Source organism: Colletotrichum chrysophilum, assembly GCF_026319265.1.
Source record: "Colletotrichum chrysophilum strain AFK26 chromosome Unknown scaffold_51, whole genome shotgun sequence".
Lineage (NCBI taxonomy): Eukaryota > Fungi > Ascomycota > Sordariomycetes > Glomerellales > Glomerellaceae > Colletotrichum > Colletotrichum chrysophilum.
In genome coordinates, this window is record NW_026517338.1 from 22928 (window position 1) to 43025 (window position 20098).

At 50.5% G+C, this 20098-nt stretch overlaps 8 protein-coding genes across 8 annotated transcripts; 2 read left to right on the forward strand and 6 right to left on the reverse strand.

Moving 5' to 3' along the window:
• Positions 1-56: 56 nt before the first annotated feature.
• COL26b_006712 (uncharacterized protein) lies at positions 57-1504 on the forward strand (the record flags this gene model as incomplete). Its single annotated transcript, XM_053179524.1, has 2 exons — positions 57-451; positions 508-1504. The coding sequence occupies 2 exons, from the start codon at positions 57-59 to the stop codon at positions 1502-1504; spliced, it is 1392 nt and encodes a 463-aa protein (XP_053036469.1).
• Positions 1505-2687: 1183 nt separating this feature from the next.
• On the reverse strand, positions 2688-3960 carry COL26b_006713 (uncharacterized protein; the record flags this gene model as incomplete). The annotated part of the gene is made up of 4 exons (XM_053179525.1): positions 2688-3082; positions 3133-3253; positions 3388-3795; positions 3853-3960. The coding sequence occupies 4 exons, from the start codon at positions 3958-3960 to the stop codon at positions 2688-2690; spliced, it is 1032 nt and encodes a 343-aa protein (XP_053036470.1).
• A 1872-nt stretch (positions 3961-5832) lies between these two features.
• On the reverse strand, positions 5833-7135 carry COL26b_006714 (uncharacterized protein; the record flags this gene model as incomplete). Its single annotated transcript, XM_053179526.1, has 3 exons — positions 5833-5853; positions 5930-6945; positions 7009-7135. The coding sequence occupies 3 exons, from the start codon at positions 7133-7135 to the stop codon at positions 5833-5835; spliced, it is 1164 nt and encodes a 387-aa protein (XP_053036471.1).
• Positions 7136-9278: 2143 nt separating this feature from the next.
• On the reverse strand, positions 9279-10269 carry COL26b_006715 (uncharacterized protein; the record flags this gene model as incomplete). Its single annotated transcript, XM_053179527.1, has 3 exons — positions 9279-9953; positions 10021-10121; positions 10191-10269. 3 exons carry the CDS (start codon positions 10267-10269, stop codon positions 9279-9281), a joined length of 855 nt encoding a protein of 284 aa, XP_053036472.1.
• A 1195-nt stretch (positions 10270-11464) lies between these two features.
• Positions 11465-12499, reverse strand: COL26b_006716 (uncharacterized protein; the record flags this gene model as incomplete). Its single annotated transcript, XM_053179528.1, has 1 exon — positions 11465-12499. One exon carries the CDS (start codon positions 12497-12499, stop codon positions 11465-11467), a length of 1035 nt encoding a protein of 344 aa, XP_053036473.1.
• A 2243-nt stretch (positions 12500-14742) lies between these two features.
• Positions 14743-15926, reverse strand: COL26b_006717 (uncharacterized protein; the record flags this gene model as incomplete). The annotated part of the gene is made up of 4 exons (XM_053179529.1): positions 14743-15161; positions 15214-15405; positions 15459-15720; positions 15783-15926. 4 exons carry the CDS (start codon positions 15924-15926, stop codon positions 14743-14745), a joined length of 1017 nt encoding a protein of 338 aa, XP_053036474.1.
• A 1841-nt stretch (positions 15927-17767) lies between these two features.
• On the forward strand, positions 17768-18532 carry COL26b_006718 (uncharacterized protein; the record flags this gene model as incomplete). The annotated part of the gene is made up of 1 exon (XM_053179530.1): positions 17768-18532. One exon carries the CDS (start codon positions 17768-17770, stop codon positions 18530-18532), a length of 765 nt encoding a protein of 254 aa, XP_053036475.1.
• Positions 18533-18684: 152 nt separating this feature from the next.
• Positions 18685-19251, reverse strand: COL26b_006719 (uncharacterized protein; the record flags this gene model as incomplete). The annotated part of the gene is made up of 3 exons (XM_053179531.1): positions 18685-19052; positions 19107-19174; positions 19229-19251. The coding sequence occupies 3 exons, from the start codon at positions 19249-19251 to the stop codon at positions 18685-18687; spliced, it is 459 nt and encodes a 152-aa protein (XP_053036476.1).
• Between the last annotated feature and the right edge of the window lie 847 nt (positions 19252-20098).

Sequence of the window (20098 nt, forward strand, 5' to 3'; positions counted from 1 at the left end):
GTCATGAAAATCCCAACCTGCCAGTCTTTTCAATCTCAATGGGTGGTTCCCAGAAGATGTACATCATCAAAGATCCCCAACTGAGCCAAGTCGCTATGAGGAACAAGGCTCTAAGTCTGATTCCTTTTATGGCAGAGTTCGCAGAAAAGATGGTCGGTTTTGGGCCCAATATCATGAACTTGTTTCATCATCCTCCTACAGACGGTTCACTTCCGTGGACTGACGATCAGCATCGTTCTTATGCACCGCTATCTCCTGGGCCTGATCTACTGGAGATGAATACTTACGTCTTGAAAAGAATCTCACGAACCATCAACTCCGTTGGCCCGGAATTTGAAAACAAAACTCTGTATTTGTGGTTACGAGATGCTTTCACCAAGGCGACCTTGGGCTCTCTCTTCGGCGACGAAAACTCCCTGGCAGCCAGCCCGACATTAATACAAGATCTCTGGTTAGTATGACATCCACCTTCTGTTAAGGACAAGCCCTAACATATCCATACGATAGGGACTACGATGCAGGCCAGTCTCAGCTTCTGATGCAGCCGTTCCCTTCCGTCACGGCACGCCAAGCCTATGGTGGCCGTTCCAGGGTTCAGCAAGCCCTCAGGAAGTACTTTCGCGAGGAGTTTGATCGAATCCCCAATGCCAGCGCGGTTGTCAAGCGGCGCGTGGCGGTCAATCGCAAATGGGGCTTGCCCAGCGATGACGTTGCCGATCACGAATTCGGAATGCTTTTTGCTAGTGTCACAAACGCAATCCCCACGCTTTTCTGGATGACATGCTACGTCTTTCGCGACCCGAAGCTTGTTGAGGAACTGCGAAGGGAGCTGTTGGACATCGCGGCCATCCAGAACCAAGACGAAATGGCCGCGGAGGGACAGAATGGCTTACAGCCTCACTGGCCTCGCAAATGTACCTTCACCGTGGCGAAGCTCAATTCGTCATCTCCCCTTCTATTGTCAACATACAAAGAGGTCATGCGTTTGACTAACCGCAACGCCGGCACGCGCAGGGTTGTCGAGGATACTGTAATCACTTACACACCCACTCCGGCAGTTGGAGAAACGGCGACTACACAGTCATATCTGTTGAAGAAGGGTGCCAACGTCCAGGTTCCCTCCATCATCACCAACTTTGATCCGGCTATATGGGGACCAAATGCACACGAGTTTGACGCCAGACGGTTCTTGGCTGTAGACAAAGAACGAGAGCGCGCGCAAAGTCGTGCCTTCAACCCCTTTGGCAGTGGCAAGCACCTCTGCCCCGGTCGCTTCTTCGCCGACGCGGAGATTCTGGGAGCACTGGCTGCTTTGATCCTTGGATTTGAGATAGAGACGCCCGAAGGCGGCCGAGTTCAAGTGCCGCCTATCAAAAATAACCTAGCCGAAGCGGTGCCCAAGCCATTGCAGGCTGTTCAGGACACCATGATGGTGAGAATTAGACGAAGGCCTGGCTGGGAAGATGTTGAATGGGCCTTTGTTGCGAGCAACGGGAAAAGCTGAGGGATTCTCAAACTAGGTGTTCAGACTGGATGCATCCCGGCATCGTCCCTCTCCTCGTCATTCTCGAGTGCCCAAATCCTTTCGTATGGACCAAGCTTGATGGATTGGATACAAGAAATATGATCTTACCTGGCCGATGTTCTTAGTTGTCGAATTATATACATCGGCATTGTTCTGTCTAATGTCTGAGCTTTGTAGACGTGCCACAAATGCTAATGTAATTATTGAAACATGACTGCTCCTCGGACTCGACGCATTGTTATCGCGTGCTTTGCTCCAGGATACAAAGAACTGTTTCAATCATAGTTCGAGAACAACAAAACAGATGTATTATCTGGTGAATGCTTTGTTGCTAGCCCAAGGGCAAAATAGGTCAAAAGGCGGCTTGTCGCCGGCCTGCTGGACCTTTCTATTCACAATCATCTTCATCATTAAGCAACATTCTATCTCAACATCAGTCGACACCCGAGTAGGTCTATCGGAAACAGAAGCCTAAGGACCCGTCATACAGAAGCCATGTGCCAACTTGCCAAAGCCACTTGCGAGACCTGCCAGGAACCTCAGACAGTCCTGGTGGAGCGAAAGCCTTCAAATTCCCACCCTAACGCAATCAACTACATAACCGATGAGTTCCATTTTCCCTGTGAGAATGCAAAGCTGACCGGCAACGATTGCGGCTGGGTCCGTACGAAGCATTTCCGAACAACTGTGCCTGATTCTCTCTGCAAGAAATGCCAGGCATATCCCGGCGGATCCAATTACCGCGACTGGCTCGAGACTGACATTAAGCGACGAGAGAACTTGGCGCAGTTCATGTTGACTACAAAGCAGCGAAAGACTTGGTGGAAGGTCTATCTATGCTGAGCTTTTTGGAATGATGCTATGGAAGTTGACGATGCGAAAGGGCTTCGCTTGACAACCCAAAGTCGCAATCAAGCCTGTTCAAGACCAAACACTTTCTTCGTCATGGATTGAAAATAATAGTTGTTGCAGGAACGGTGTATAAAGGTAACAAGGAAATCATCATTATCTAGACTCAAATACATAGGGCTCGAAATAAAAGCATTCTAAAACTCGTCTATCTTTCAAAGAATGTGATCAAATGATCCCCTAGGCACCATAAGCATATCAATCAATGCCCAGAATACAGGCCACTGCCAATCCAACTTTCAGGGCGATGTCATTAGATGTGACCAGGGTCCTGGGGGTTGAGGGTCCAGCCGTAGCTGGAGGAGACGGAGTAGTAGTCGTTGCCGCGGTACTGGCCGTAGTTGGTGCTGTATTTCTTGTCCCAAGACTTGGTGTACAAGCCGCAGTAAGTTCCTTGAGGCGCGTTGTTCTCGCTAAGGACGTAGGAGTTGACGAAGTTGCAGGCGTCATAGGTGCCGTCAGCATTAGGGTGATCACGGTCGTATTGGGTCGTTCCCTGGCAAGCAGCGGTGCACTGACTGGCGTCGTAAGGACCGGGAAAGTACTTGGAGCCGATGAAAGATTTGTCGGGGGCGTTAATTGCACCACCAAACGCAGTAGGGCCGTCAAAGCCGGGAGCCGCGTCAGGCTTAACGTTCTTGACGTAGCCTATTGTTTCGTTAGATTGATGTTCTGGGCTTGGAAGCAAGGTAACATACCGTTGGATGCCGTGATACCGACGTGGAATTGCTGTCTCCACTGGCCATTGTTGGTAGCAGTATCTGAGGTGACCGCCAGTCCCCAGAGCGTGCACTTGTAGTTGATGGTGCTGGGGGGGTTCTGACAGGCAGAGGTTGGAGTGTACTTGGGATCTCTTTCGATGTAGAGATTGAAGGCAGTGCAAGCTGTAGCAGCATCGCATTTCTTGGTACTGTCAGCTCCAATCATGGATTGCGTTTCAGAATCCAACATACCTGTTGACAGAGAATAGTGTCGAAGGACTTCAAGGTGTAAAGCCCCAAGTAACCGTTCTGGCTGGTGGAGCCCTGTTTCCCCGAGAAGGATAGTTGGTATCCCTGGGGAACCGGGGCGTTGTTGCCAATGTCTTTCAACGTCTGGTTGACCATAAATGCGTTATAGCTGTCGGTGGTTTGTACGCCGCCGGATCCAGCGGGCTCCAGTGTAGAGCAACCGCTAGGGTCGCCGATGGCCGCGTCACCGGCAGCGGAACGGGCCTTGAGAGTCGAGTTGTTGGCGGAGGAAGAGATCGGGTTTTCGATCGCGTCCGCAACAGCGGCGGCCGACGCGGCAGCTTTGTTGTAGGACGGCGTCTCGCTCACAGCACCAACCGCCGGCCCGGTCTTGGTAACCGCGGGTGCAGCCTATGTAATGGGTCAGCTCAAGTATGGAGATTTTTGAAATGTGGCTGAGTATCTCACATCGAAGACGCTCAGGTCGATACCGTCCTGGAAAGTAGCTTCGCGGACAACGACGGGGTTGGCCGTGGCCATGCTAGCCACGGCAGCGATGATGACGGCGGAACGCATTGTGATGGTGACAAAGAGTTTCGAAGCTGTGATGAAAATCCCAGAAGTGAAAATGCCGATGATAAAGCTGGAGGTGCTAGGGAAGTTGAGAGTGAGGGTGAAGAGTGAGACAGATGAGCAAAAGGCCGGAACCTCCAAGGGTTTATATCAAATCCAACAGCGCGGGCATGAATGCATTCAGCTCTTGTTTTGCCGCTTGTGTCCGTCAGTGTTCGCTGCAACTGGAGTCTCCATGTCAACAGAGTCCCGGCGGTGCAAGTTCGGGATAGGGCCTAAATGGTGAGTAGCTCAGCTCAATAAGCCACCGGACGCGCCGCGCGAACGTTGGCGCCCTTTCGACTAACCGCCCTTGTCTGTGCATCCGGCAAGGCACTCTCAGCTCACAGTCTACCGGGCATCATGCCATTTGGGACAGAAATTCCAGCCTCTCCCGTACACTCGTCGTAATTTAAGGAGTCTCGTCATCAACTGTCGATGCATCGTGGGAGCCTCAAAATAGCATGTCGACTTTCTGCGTGGAGATGCAAAATGGTTATGTGGACTTGGTGATGAGACATCCTTGCTCTCGCCGGACAGAACCAGAGATCGACGATACATAACCGTAAAACAAGCGTAAATCAACGGGGTTCTGAGCCCACATCTTTCCCGATGTTCTTTGTTTGCCGCCTGCCAAATCCCATCAAGCATCGGCTAGTCTGGAAGGTTCCTGGCTCTCGGGATCGTTCCACATTGCTGGGACGGGCAGCCTGCCGTTCTTCCGCGACCAGATTCTGTGTGGCAGCCAGCTAGCGATCCTTACGGTTAATGATACCTAAATCTGTCGTCCTCACGTGGTTGGTAGACCCTGCGCTCAGGCGAGGGTGGACGGGATTTCCAATATCAACAAAGGCCCAGCCATGCGTTATGCTAGGAGAAAAAGAATGGGGGCCGACTCCTGGTCCGCAGGCTACCTTCGATAGTCTCGCGGTTTTGGCGACTAGATGTCAGGTCAGGCCGGCGACTCGTGTACGTCTTAACCATCTTCAGAGCTAGTGTGGCACGGGGAACAGACTTCACGCCCAATTCGTCTCCTCTTGCCCCGACCCTTGCTTGTGCGGCTGGACTGCAGCACCAATGTAGCCATATCAGATTGTTGTTTTTGGGGAGAGGAATACCGAAATCTTCCCCCATTGGCTAAAATCCGATATCGCATTGACCGCGGTCCCGTCGCATCTTTTTAACGCCCGAGACGTGCACTCTTTAGCTCCCGTCAGGGGGTAGCCCTGCCGGAAATTCAACAGCTTCATGCGCGATACACCGCCGAAGAGACAATATTTTGAATGCAGGGAACAATATTCCTGCAGCGTCGGCCGCGATGAGAATCTGGCCATCTTCGGCCGCTCGACAGCGCCCATTCTTGGCATTGAGGTATTTCTTTTTATTTCTTTTTTGCAGCTGGCCGCTAATTGGGCTAGCTGATCGTTGGTGGCTTAACGACGTCCGTTGGAACAATAACAAACAAAGGAAAGAACATGGGAATCAACCGTTCGAGGCTACATCCTTGACGTGATCTAGTGACAAAGAGAACACGCGAGAAACGGGCGTCAAAGGAGGAAAGCCTCCAGCCTCCCTCGTATGTCAAGGAACTTGAAACGTCGAGACCAGAGAGAAAATGCGCTAGCTAGATTGGCTGGGATGTTTACTTCAGCTCAAGCGAAAGGCCTCGATGCCGAAGCTTCGACCATTCTACTGACCACACAGAATCAAGCTCATCGCGATCCCCATGCTCCTCCTGCCACGCGGTTCCAATTACACTTGTCCATGTTTTTGTCTCCACCAGTGGCCAAGACCCCGCAAACTATGAAGAACGGTCTCGACTCTTCACCCTTACTTTCATGCAATCCACTGGCCGAGCTGTGACCTGTCGCGTCTGCCCCAGTTCGTTAGCATTGTTTACTAGTGAAAACCTGCATGCCAGGCAAAGACTCACATTATAGAGCTGTGTGTTGGACCGGTGCTGGCCCTTCTCATTGATGATTGGCTTCCCGTCGACACCAAGCGTCGCCTCACCCAACCCAACCTTCTCAAAATCATACCCGCCAACAACGCATGCCAGAATTACTCTGGCCTCAATATTCGCTAACTCTTGCCCAATGCAGTTCCTCGGACCCCTCTCAAAGGGCCGCCAGGCTGCCGCCGGAATCTCACTCTCGCCGGCTTTTCCGATGCCAGCCTTCTCGTCGTCGTTCGTTGCCATGGACGTATCGGTGTTCCCGAGCCACCTCTCCGGCACGAAGTCGTCCTTGGTGCACCCGTAGACCTCAACATCACGCTGGATCAGGGTTGCGCAGTTGTACAGTATCATTCCATCTGCACAGAGGCTGCTGCCATCTCGAAGCTGGATGTGGAAATTTGATCCTGGAGGGCATAAGCGTGCTGACCCAGCAGGAGGGTAGAGACGCAGGGTCTCTTTGATGACGGCAGACGTGTACGTCATCCTCTGCGTAACCTCATCTCCTTTCAGTGACAAGGCCTTGCGGATAGCTTCGGGGCTGAGATCTGGACCGAAGAGACCTTGCAGCTCCGCACGAAGCGTCTTCATGGCTCGCGGGGTCCGGGACAGCTCATATATCGCCCATTGCAGAAGGATACTGGTGGTGTCATGGCCTGCGAACATGAAGGTCTTGAGCTGGTCTTTTGTGCCGTCAATGATCTCCTGGGTCAGAACATCGGTGTCGCTGAGGCTCAATGCCAAGATGCTCCGACTGGATACTGCCTTGGTTTTCTTCATGTCATCAAACTTGCCTCGAATGACATTTGTGAGGAAGCCGTCCACCTTCTCGGCGAGAGCCTTGCGCCGTCTGTCTGAGAACAGGTTCTCGCACCACTTGAGCATGCCGCCTTTCTCTCTGTAAGAGAGAAGGAACTCTTTGTAGCTCTTGATAAAGTCCCCTTGCTGCTCTTCGGGGAGCTGGGCGCCTAGTTCAACATCCATGGTCACGGCACCTATGGGGAAATCGTAAGTCATCATATCGAGAATGTCATGATCAGCAACCAAACCAAACCTACCTATAATATCAAATGTGAGATTGGTACAAAGCGGCTCAAGTTCAAAGACTTCGCCTGTCATTGCAAGCTTGTCAAGCTTAGCAACAAACGTCTGAGTATTTTCCAGAATCACGGGCATCAGGCTCATTAAGTGCTGTGGAGCAAACCCGGGGTTGAAGTGTTTTCTCATATCTTTCCAACCTGGACCCTGAATCATCATTGGTAAATTTCATCACAGTAGTTGAATGGCAAGATCCGAACTCACATTTGTCAACACAATTGACTTCTTTCCAACTAGGGGCCAGAGGTATGCCATAGTATCAGACTTCGGCGTACTATACGGCCACATTTTGGACTGTCTTGAGATCTGCTCGGCCACACAGTGGCTACGAATGAGAAGCATTGGTCGGCTGATGGGGCGGAGGTCGTAGAGCATGACTGGGGGGTTTCCCATTGTCTCACACATATCCCCAAGAGCGTGATCTAGCGGTCAAATTGTATCAGATGAAATGTTTTGCGGCTTCAGAATAGTTCACAGTCGCAACGAGGGGCTGGTACCGATTTGACATCCTTTCTCGTCGCGTCGCTGATGGAACTCATTGGTAATCTTCAGATGGCCCCATACTAACGATGGTTTCACCTGCGGGTAGTTCGCAAACTGCTTGAAGCGGCGGTAGTAAACAGCCGAGTAGAGGTAGAGTAGAAGAGCCGGAAGCGCTAGAAGCGCAATGGAAGGGAGATTGTTGAACATGATAGAAGACTAAACCCAAACAAAATGTAGAAACGCACAACTACAACTGCTCGCACGCGAAGTCTGTGGCGGGTAGCCGCGTACTTAAAAACCAATCCACCTGATTTGCATCGGGGTTAAAGTCTTCCGTTTCAGCTGGCGCATGGACGAGCCGCCCACCATCTCCAAACACGACCCCATCAGACATGGCGATGCAAGACACTCCATCTGGGTAACGTAACCTAAGGATCGTGGTTGGCTAGAAGCGACTCTCGTTGGCGCACTAGTGTGACATGCAGATAGACGATCTACGCTAAAACAAAAAGCTCGTCATGGAATTTGGACACCGGCTTGACTGAGGGGTTGCCATTCGCATGGCTAGGACGTTCTGAGAAAACATCCTCTGGGATTGGTCGGTCTTTTTGAGCCGGGTCGAACACACCATCTTTCACTGGCAGGTCGCATGATGGACCGAGCCAAGAATTTCTGTCAGAACCTTGAGCGCGGGAAGGATGGCAGCCACACCCTTGGTTCCCGCCAAGCATTCCATTGGCACTCGCACGATGCTGAGGGGCTCCTCTAAAAAGCAAACAACAATCTAGTGAGGTGACACTATGCACTTCAGCTTTCGTCAAGTACAGGATGATCTGTGGGGTAGCCCTTCAGACCGGTGTGAGCTGCTCCAACCAACTCCAAACCTCGGCTTGGGCCGACTAACCGACTAACACGAATACGACGGATTTCAATCAATCAAAATTGCTAGTTTGCGACATTGATAATTGTTCCGTAGATCGTGTGTTGGAGTCCTTCTTGTCGGTTTCGGTCCTTGCAAGGATGTATGTGTGCCTATCTATTAAGAGAGACAACAGAAACTCTCGTACTCGGACGGTAACGCTAATTTCTCAGTGAAGACGCGTAAGAATGTCAACAATTGGCTTCGAACTTGCAGTAATGTACTAGAAAATCGCCCTCGTCACCTGCTGGACTTAGTCTAGTCCATGAATGCGGGTCTAGTATTGAACCTACAGATTTCTCGCACTTTGAAACCCGAGACCCGAGTACGGTCAATATCCCTCCATCACTTCCAAGTCTCAACTTTGGATTTGGACTGTATTAAGAGCCGTAATTGGTGGACAAGACCAAGAAGTTGATGCTTCTTCGACGAAAGTACTACGAGCTGATCTCAGTAACTGATTTCCAGGTTTCAATGCTCAATGTGAGTATCTCATCACCATATCACTAATCCACTCTGGGACACGAACAGTTTATCGGGCCTGCCCCATTTGGGTCTCTAAGCGCCAACAGGAAGACACATGGAATTTAGAACAGACACCGTCGCATTACACTCGCTTTCGGAATTCTCGCAAATGTCTAATGTATATTTCCACTTCATCGGAGTACGGAGAGGTGTCCTAAAATGCAACCTCATCTTCTCCGAAACACCGAGCTGGCACCCATGGGAAAATTGAGTCTGACATCAAAAGTCGATTAGCATTTTCATCTGTTTTCAAGCTGGCTAACTCTTTTCGCACATGAAATCATGCTTATATGTACGTCCATCTCAGTATGAGGATGGCACGACGGCGAGTCTGCCACCATCTGAAATGAGCACGTTGCCGTTGGTGTAAGCGCCGGCCCTGCTGACCAAGTACAGCACCGCACCGACCATATCCTCTGCATCACCAGCTCTCTCCTCAGGGATCGTTGCCTTTGGCCATCCGTCCTTGTGCTGCTCGACCGTTGCTGTCGTCATCTCACTCGGATAGAAGCCGGGTGCGATGACGTTAGACCTGATGTTATACGGGACCAGGACCGTGGAGAGCTGCTTCATCATGTGAACCACCGCCGACTTGGACGCCCCATACGCGAAACCCATGGGCTGCCGGTTAAACGCCCCAATGCTGCTGGTTGCGATAACCTGGCTTCGCTGCTTGAAGTTACTGCGTTTGTTTCCCTCGTCCAACAGTTCGAGAAACGCCGCCACAGTGAAGAAGACACCAGTAGCGTTTACTGCGAAAGTCTTGGTGAACTCTTCGGGATCCCAGTTCCAGACGAAGTCGCGCCACTGAGAGATGGAGGGGTTTGCCGGCATGCCCTTCAGCGCTGGGCCACCAATACCTGAGTTTGCGATGACGACATTAACGTAGCCGTGTGCCGACTTGATCTGCGAAACAGCCTTCTCAAGATCTGACTTGGAGGTAACATCCCCCTGAATGGTGCGAATGTTTCCATGCTTCTGTGCCATGGATAGCACGTCAGACGCGGTCACATGCAGTGGTTGAGAGAGAGGTGCGAGTACATACAGCGGTGCTGGCGGCTTTATCCAGGGCCTCCTGTCTTCTTCCGATGATATACACAATGGCTCCATTGGCTTCAAGACCCTGTGCAATCATGAGTCCGATGCCTGTATTGGTGGTTCAGAGGTGAGCTTCAGGGTCCCGTGATGACGTAAATATGAACGACGATGGCATACCTGTTCCACCGCCTGTAACCACGACAATGAGGTCCTTGACGCTGAACAAGTCAGCAGCTTGCAGAGATGCTGAGGCCATTTTTCGATATTTTTCATGCGATTCTTCTCTAGAGACTAAGTGGTGAATGACATGTGGTGGTGTAGTTACTGAATAAAGACTGCCTCGTAGGTCGATGACCTCAGCTTTTAATGATGATCGTTATGTGGGGCAAAAGACGGCCCGCACAAACTATGGCGACATCCGGCTTCTATCTCGCCCGACCGTCGCAAAGTGTGCTTACGAATTGCTGCAGTATTCGGGGCTCATGCACCTTATCTGCAGGCTACCTCCGAAGTTGGGATGTTCCCCATCTCACTGGACGGTTTACCACTGAGGCGTTTTTTGGGCGCTTGGACATCGGTAAATCAACCAGCGGGATAATATGCGACATCTCAAGAACTTGATACGGGGACAACGAGTTATACCCTCTTCTACCACTGAATTGTGCTTGATATGGTGCCCACAACCGCTAGCTGAGCCACTGGTCATTAACCTGTGCCATCTTCGCGGCTGTTGAGCAGACTTTCCAACTCCATGTCCCTTCTTGGCACGAACCGGGCCCGAGAGCCCTTAGGCGTCGCCACAAACGCCAGTCCTTTCAAGCCCTTGATTGGATCTATCTCATCGGAAGATTGCCCATCGGCGGGATAGATCTCAAAGTGTGCAATCAGATGAAGAAACGCTGTGTACAGGGAGTTGTGCGCTAGATGAGATGCAACGCACATGCGCCCGCCGATGCCGAAAGCAAATTGATGAGCGTACTGGTCAGGTGCGTCGGGGAGCCAGCGCTCAGGGGCGAAGACATCGGGCTCGGCAAACAAATCTGAATCTAAGACCACATTAGATGAACGCCACCACATCTGTATCGTAATGAAGCTCACCTCTATTGCAAGCCCAGCTATTCAGAAACACGAGGGTGTCAGCAGGAATTGTTGCGGAGCCCCAAGTGACGTCGGTGTATGTTGCCTTCGGCAAGGCGAGCTTCAGGACAACGAAATAGCGACCGATCTCTTTCGTCAGAGCATCTATGTAATCAATTTTGGTAGACGCATAAGAATTGGACGGCTTCTGCAAGAGTCCCGAGTCTTTAATTGCTTCGTATGCCTTGCTCTGGATGTCGGGACGATGAGCCAGGAGGAGAATGGCCCAAGCCAGGGTCGGTTGACTGGAATCGGCACCCTACGAGATCTTAGTTTTTGAACATCAAGAACGCCAGGTGGAAACCGAGCCTAGCCTAACCCATTGCTTCAAGATTACTTACTGCCATCATACTCAAGCTAACGCTGATCAACTCCTGCCGAGTAAGTGTTGCAGACTCCGGGTCTCTCAGCACAGCCCCTTGGATGCAAGGCTTGTCGTCTCCTCGTTCGACCTCTCCTCTCAGCTTGTCCAGTAGAACATCATTGTACTCTAGCCTTCGACGTCCAATATTAGTAGCATGGTCCTTAGGGCTGGAATTGAGACCAAAAGCGTTGGCGACTGGTTCCCAATACCGAAGAAGAGGGATGTAGTTGGCATAGTTCTTCCCGGTGTCTCGGAACTTAGATATCTCTGACTCTACGTAAATGATTTCGGCCAGCAAGGGATCATCTTTGAGAGATGTCACGTTGGACACGCGGGTGCCGTAGTTGAGGGTCAAACTAAGGTTGAGCGCGAATCTGCGGACAGCTGGGCGAAAATCGATCGCTATTGAGCCATCTCTACTTTCCGAGTAGATATCTCTGAGGAACTCTCTTGCGTCTAGGTTAAGAATCGGTGCATAGCTCTCTACACGCGGACGGTTCAGTGCACCAGCAGCAGCCTTCCGACGACGCTTGCAAGATTCGTCCCAAGGGCTTGTACCGATACTTGTCACAGCTTTGCTGACTTTCTTGTGGAAGATGTAAAATGTTGGTCTGGAGTTCATCGCATGGCGCTGGCCTAGAAAGAGTTGCTTTGCAGACTCGGCCGTGTTAACGACCACGCCGGTGGTGTTGCCAAGTTGGATTTGGAAGACGGGTCCGTATATCCCTGCCCACTTCCGATATGTCTCAGCAGGAGCCTCTTTGGAGTTCTGGTATGAAGTTAGAACCCAATTTAGCACTGTTTTCGGGAGGAGCTTCGCAGATACTTGAAATAGATTCCCGACTACAGGCCAGCCCGGAGGTCCCGGGAGACCTTTGATTCGGCTTCGGAAGCGTGCAAACTCATTTTGGATCAGATATGGAATCAAAAGTGACAGAAGTGCGACGATAGAAATCTTCAGCGTTGAAATCGCCCAGCTGAGCATCCTTGAGGTGACATCTGCAGTACTCATTTTATGACAGCAGCGCGGCCAGACTCCTGGTGTTGATCATGGGGAAAGCAATCTCACGTTTATCAGACCACGGAAAATTTTCGAGAACATAGCTTGGAGCTGCCTGTGCTGTCATCATTAACCCCGCCATGTCGCAATTGCTCGTCCTTGTCCGAGTGATGTCAAGCCATCCTTTCTAAAGCAATCGCGAGCTTGAAAGCTACGCGTATACGAATGGCGAATTTGCCGTCTGCATTATCCCATGCATATGCATTTATGCATTCATGGTAAGCCTACCACAAGAAGCAGTATTCGGGATGCGAGGTGATTTATGCACTTTCTCGGGTACATTCTGTAAGCAAATCCAATCACGCCATTCCTTAATACGATGACGGAGCTATTACATTAGACATGGTTCTCAGGGCATCACGGAGAACCCGGACTGTTGCCGAAGGCCAAGGCAGCCGGTCGGAGATGGAGATAGAGGAGACATAAGGAGTTTTGCTATCCGGGCGGATAATTCTGGCTAACTGGGCGGGTAGTAGATGTTTAAGAGATAATCAACGATAACAACGACGACGAAGATAACGATGATAGCGACGATAACGACAAGGATAGAGAGAGGGATAGGAAAAGCGACAATAATAGTAAAAGTAGAGTAAGATAAAATCAACTATTAGACCTAATATAGGTAGTGATCCGCCCGATTAGCTAGAAGTCTCCACCCGGATGGCAAGACTCATTATAAGTATCGAACGCATTATCGAAGTGGATGGAAATGACACTCAAAATCGTCTTTTGCCTTCGGCCATGCTCTAGCATCGAGTGCCCTCCCAATTGGAATGGGTTGCGGTATGGGACAGATAGGGCCCTCGCCTCCGGCACCATAGGTGTATTTGCGCTATGGTTCATACATCTGAGATACTAGCTTTTGTGAAATCCGTTCGGGATTTCCGTGTCCTCGGGGTTATTTTGCCGCATGGAAGATTCCATGTTCCAATGTGCCAGGGCCGTCGGCGAGCCTCGGTCAAGAATGTCGGGTTCAAGCAGTCGGCCTGATGAAAAAGCGCAACACCAATCCGAGCAAACGCAACTTAGGCTGGAGTGATCACGAATAGTGAATGAACGGTCTCAGAGAAGAGAATAAACTTCATCATTTATACTTAGCATAGCCTTCTTCGGAGCCTTTGTTACTTCGTTCATGCTTTCTTAATCTTATCAGATAGGCATTTCAAAACTTGAGAAATCAAATTCATGAAAGCCATTGACATCGTGACGCGGCGTATCCGGCGTAATTGGCGTATTGCACTGTCTCATTATGTGGGCAGGCAGGCGTGCTCACCTTGTCTCTGAAGAACGGATTAGGAGACAGCATAGTTCGAAGAGGAATGTGTCCGCGACGAGGTGGAGATTCTGTGAGTTAGTGTCTGGGGACACGCCAGAACTAATCGGAAAACCTGATGAAGCAGGTACAGCAAGGTGGAGCGTAACATTTTCTGGGGTAGGTACGGGGAAGACAGGCATTTGCACAATCTATCGTATCGGGCATGTCATGTTTTGACGTTTGTTATCTTCCGAGCTATCATCAAGCCCCCTAACTTGGTTGACCACGCGTTAGCCCAGCCCCTTGCTATCCCTTCACGATAAGGACCTAATGTCATAGCCTACTGTCAGCCATCAGACCGATTCTGGACAACCTTGTCAAATATCATTCGAGTGAATAGCTGTATGTTTCAACGAGGTTGAACGGAATTTTTCGGCTAATTGTCTCTGTCGTCTTGATCCCTGGACACTAGACTGTACCTGAATTGTCGGCACAAGACCACACTGAAGAACCACCTGTCTGTTTGTAGTCGTCCACAATACCAAGAATTGTGCTGTAAGTTCCGGCAACCATTAGGAAGGTTCCGGATGCGATGACAAATACACTCCAAACCACCATCAGTCTCCACCGCAACGTTGGTTCGACGTTCCCCTTGCTCCAGTTGTCGTAAAGCCACATGCAACCCATCGGCTGGAATGACATGAAAGTGCCCAAGAGTGCACCGACGAGAGAGATAAGACTGTTGAAGACGGGAATGCCACTAGCAACAAGATATGCTACGAGAGTGACTCCAAAGGTAGACCCAAGCCAGGTGAGCCAATGAACAGCGGTATTAGCAGTGAGATGCCTCGATCCACGGAGGATGCGGACGAAAACATGCTTGCTAGCCAACTATGAAAATGTCAGTAAGACATCAAGGACTTGAACATATGTTTCTTACGTGAGTTACGAGGGTTGACGAGACCAACAGCCCAGCAAGACCAAGACCATACGCGACCTTCTTAACCAAGGGTCCAGCAGAGCCAAGGGCAGGCGAAGAGACATAAGAGCCGCAGAAGTAGTACACGACGACCCCCACAGCCACATAAACAGAAGTCACCACGACCTGGCAAAGGAGCAAAGCACGGGTGTAGTATCGAGGATCCCTCATCTCTGCCGCAATCGGGAAGAAGGCACCAGTTCCAGCGTAGGAAAAGACGATTGATGAGATGGCCGAGATGGCCTTTGTAAAGGTAGGGTTGTTGATTATTTTGAAGTCAGACACGAATGCGCCGTCGGTAGGCGCTGCGGCAGGGCGGTCCTGGAGGCCAACAGCGATAGTCACGGTGAAGACTTTGTGGACGTTAGATTTCTTCGTGTATGGTCTGAAAGGGTCGCAACCTACCCGCAACCATAATACTGGTGACTCCCACCCATGCGAGCCATGTAATGCGGCCCAGAGTTCTTATGCTGGCTAACGAGAAACTAGCAATTGCGGCCACAGCAACAAATATGGCAGTGCAAGCTCCATGATGGGAGACGGCATTCAAGGCAGTAGAAACACCAATCATGGCAGAACTAGCAGTAAAGGTGAAGACTTGTGCTGTCAGAAGGATTCTCGAAAGTTTAGTTCTGACGACGACAACTTACAAAGTACGAAGAATGCACCAAAGACTTCGCGTCCGATACGACCGAACAACAGCTCTCCTACATCGTCCATTCCGTATACTTGTGGATGGCGAAGCTTGAAGACTCCAACCATGTAATCTGACCACGTAGTGATTCCTGCAATGGTGCAGAGAATGATGACGCCCGGGACGATTCCAAGAACGTCGAAGATGGAAGGCATCGAAAGAACGCCGAGACCGATTTGTGTCTTCATCATCAAGACCGATGTCCCTAGCCACCCGACCTAGAAGCTGTCAGCATGACCTATCTCTCAAAATGATAATCGCAACTCAGAGGAGTACTGACGTTGCGATAATTGGGTCCATCTGCTGTGATCTCGCCAAAGACAGCATCGTGCGTCACCGAGTGGTCTTCGAGGACCTGTCCGACATGAGATGGCACGGGAGCCATCTCATGCGAGCCATTGGCTGATTTCGATGATTTTGCCATGGTAATATTTGAGGAAGAGGAAAAGGAAGTCGTAAAGGGAGACTTTCAGGCAGCCGAAGCCAAGCCGGGTGTCAAAATGGCTGTTATTTATCTACGAGCGCCCCTGATAGCGACGCGGACAGCTTTGCCACTGGTCTGGGTGATTTCCCGCGTGGTTTTGCGGGGATAGTTCCTGACACAACCCCGGACTTGCCGCACTAAGTTGGTCTCACGAGGAACGCCGCGAGTCGTCAAGTAAGCTCATATCCCGGAGACCTGGTTGTTGTTCAGGATAACAGCTCTATGAATAGAGTGATGGGCTTTTGTGATTATGAGAAACCATTCCAGTCCCCCCCATATTTTGCATCTGCAGACCGTCTATTTCAATGACTCTTCTTCCAATCTTGGATAGCTGACAACACGAAAACTCTTATCTAGCTGTCCCCCGCAAAGCGGCATCGCAACGGACAATCGAACCCACCGTGGTCCGGGGAAGTGGAACAGTGCGCACGTTCCTCAATTGTGAGTCGTCGAGGACTTCCTCATTCAAAAAAGGCTCTCGACAAGACATTCCTAATCCAACCAACTGTGAGGAAACAGCGGACCTTTTGATGAATTATAAATAAGGGTGACACCCAGGGCCCGCCAGTATCATTAACATTACCCAACCTGAACAGCAAGTGTCGCCGACCTCGGCCTGAGTGGAGTCCCATGCTCACAAGGTGTCAAAGGGCCGATTCTCCTTCCTGAGATCCAATTGATTTCCCTGCGATATGCCTATGCCCTTGAGAATCTATCCTTTCTATCTCTGAGATATTTTGCGCGTTTTTATTTTGTCAAAGAATCACCAATTTGGGGCTAAATCGTGTGTGGGAAGAATCTGCATGAGCGCATGGGTCTGTCTGCAAGGTCCGCCAGACATCCATGGGTACCGTTATTCTTATGACACAAGTACCTTCATGCAGATATTTATGCCACCTGAACTCGCACAGTCAGCATTTGGGCTCAAATAAAGTCTTAAATCGGAAAAAACAAAAAGCAAACATCAATTTGGTGATGGTGTGATCTGTGAATGTCCTGAATTGAAGCGCATTCCGCCCACGGTTAGACATAATCTTAGATAAATGATAAATGGAAAGACCCCAACTGTAGCGAGTAAGAATGTTCTTGCGACGGGTTTGAGCATGTTTTGTCATCCGATATCCTGGTGCGGGCCCCGTGAGTGCGGCGCCCGGTTTACCAATTCGAGATCCGGAATACCGCACAGAGTCCCACAAAATCACCGGGCCCGGATCCGGGCGGTTCTCCACGATTCGAATTTCAAGCCGAATTGGCACCGCGCGGGTGCCTGGAAAGCCTTCAGGCGTTGTGAGAGTACTGACGGTAGTTTTAAAGCCGGTTGTCCCGGAGACCACTCCTGGGCTCCGTTGCCTCACGCAGAAACCACTCAAAGAAACATGGATCATTGCTCAAGGTGTTCCAAAGTCCCAGAAGGCGTGCTTATCCGGAGACAATTTCAAATCGTTCCATTCCTAAGAACAAAACCATGTGACCTTGACGGGTTAGCTGCGAGCGCCTCCGCTCTGTCAGCAGGTTGCAGAGACTCTTTCGGGCATAGGCTGTTCAACGTCAGGATGATGTCTTATCCCCGAATGGTGCTGATCTCTCCCACCGGCAAATATGGAGCGCCACGGTAGCACCGATCGGATGATCGATGACATTCTTCAGGCCAGCCGAACGTTTTATACTGAACAGGTCACATAAAAGGTTCGTTCGAATACTTTGAATTCTGCATTGGCATGTGTACTCAATTCTATGCAAAGCTCAAGTTCTAAAATCTCACAATATCCTCATTCAGCACAATGGCACCCAAAGGTCTTGCAATCTTGATTGGCGCTGGGCCGACTTCAGGCGCGGGTATTGCCCGTGTACTTGCCAGCCCACAACATGGCAACCTCGCAGTTGCACTGCTAGCTCGTAATGCGGACAACCTCCAGAACCTTGCCTCTGATCTGAGAAAATCGTCGAACGGCATTCTACACCCTTTCCCGACGGACACTCAGCCGGACAATCTCAAGCGTGCATTTCAGCAAATCGCCGATCACCCGGACTTCAAGGATCTCAAGCTGAAGCTTGCCATTTACCATGTGAAAAACTCGAGCCGGAAGCCATTTCTGGAAGAGACGGCTGAAGCATTCAACGACAGCATGAGTACCTACACTACAGGCGTCGTTGTCTTCGCTCAGGAGGCGATGAAGCTTATGTACGCCCAGAACGGCGGCCAGACGTTGCTTGCCGAAACAAATGGCGAAAAGAAGGGAACCATCATCTTCACGGGCACCCTCGGGGCCATGCGCACGAATCAGCAATACGCTGCTTACGGTGCTTCTCGTGCGGCGGCGAGGATGGTGGCACAGGCTATTGCAAAGGAGCACAGCAAGTTTGGTGTTCACTGTATCCATGCTATCGCCAATGGCGGGATCATTGATGAAGTCAACGAAGACACGAACACCGGCAAGAGAATGAAGGCGGAAGATGTTGGTGAACTGTACCTATGGCTGTCGCAGCAGCCAAGTTCTCTCTGGACGCATGAGTTGGACATGAGACCGGCGCAAGAGACCTTCTAGACGTGCGAGAGCAAGTAGGGGATATGGTAGATACCCAAAAAGAGACCAATGACATCTTTATGTGACACATTGCTTTATTAATTCTAAATCTTTCAAGCTCTACGAACTGTATTTTGGATCGTTTTGGCTTTGACTTGGCACGCTATGATAGTCTAAACCATGCTTCGGCCCTGTGCTGGGGGACGCTCCTCGGTTGAGTAGCACTCTGCGACTGTGGTATTCCCACCTGTCCTGACCAGGTCCATCTGACTCCCGTTGTGGCTCATCACTTCAATCTTCGTCTCAATCGCGATGTTATGGCTAGGCTTCTTGCCCGTGCGGCTTTTCATGGACTGCATGTGATGGGACTCGCCAGCGGTCCTTCCGTAGAGCTGGCCAGATCGCATGTTGCTGCGTTGTGTACTGGCCAATAATTTGGGGAATGCCTTGGCGATGAGTGGCTTGAGTGCCGGAGCAGAAGCACAGATGATGGCGACATTGATCTCGATTCCAGACCATGTGGCGATGTGGACTCCGTCCCCTGGTTTTAACTGTTAACAGGCGAGGGGATGAGCAATAATCGGGAGCTTCTTACTTGAAGTGTCTGGAGAGATAGAGATCTCATACAAAGATCGAAGGCGGATGATGGAGGTAATGCAGACACTAAGCCAACGTCAGCTGTGCTTCGTTATGAAGCCGTGAGTCGCCGGTACTTACAAGCCACCAACGGCGAAGACCATGATGAGCGCAATCTTCTGCTTCCTTGAAATCTGCAAAGTTCTGATCAAGGGGATCGGGATAACGACAATGATTACATCCGTTGCGATATTCAATGCCGCGTTTGAGAACCAGAAGGCCAAACGATCCATGCACCTGCCAGTGCCATCACCCCAGAAAGCCTGTACAGGAACGCACATGAAGATGGATCCAAAGACAGTCCATGCTCCGTAAACTGCGAGGACGACAAGCATTGCCTTGCAGATCTTCTGTGTCGTCGCGACCTTGAAGACTCTTAGGTACGAGAAGATGATGGAAAGCTTGCAGAACAGAAGCGCCAAGTTGTACGTGGGAATTGTTGCCCAAAGACACTGATATCAATGGTCAGATGCTTGGATGTGTCTAACTGCGGAAGACTGAAAGAGTATTACCTGAAGAAATCTCACAAGATTGTCTGGCGTAATTGTTGCCATCGGCATGCCTAAACCAAACTTGATCTCTGTCGTGCTGTAGGTAAGCACGTGTCTTCCATGTTGCTTTGCGTTTTCTAGTCGAAGGGGAGGCAGCTTACGATGCATAACAACCACTGAGAATCCAATAGATGCGGCCTGTTTCAGTAGTGTGAGCAAAGGCCATCCATCGTGCAACGTCTTAGAAGGCCGACTTACCAAAGCTGCAGGAATCAAGTAATCGTCTACTCCAACATTTCCTACAACAATGATTCTGGTGTATAACCTCAACGCAACAACTATGAAAGAGAGACTTGTAAAAACGATGCTTGTCACAAAAGCCGAGACGGCCGGTCCGGCGACCATCTTGAGAAGCTTTTTACAAGACGCTTGGCGTAATCAGGGGCAAGGAACGAGAGAC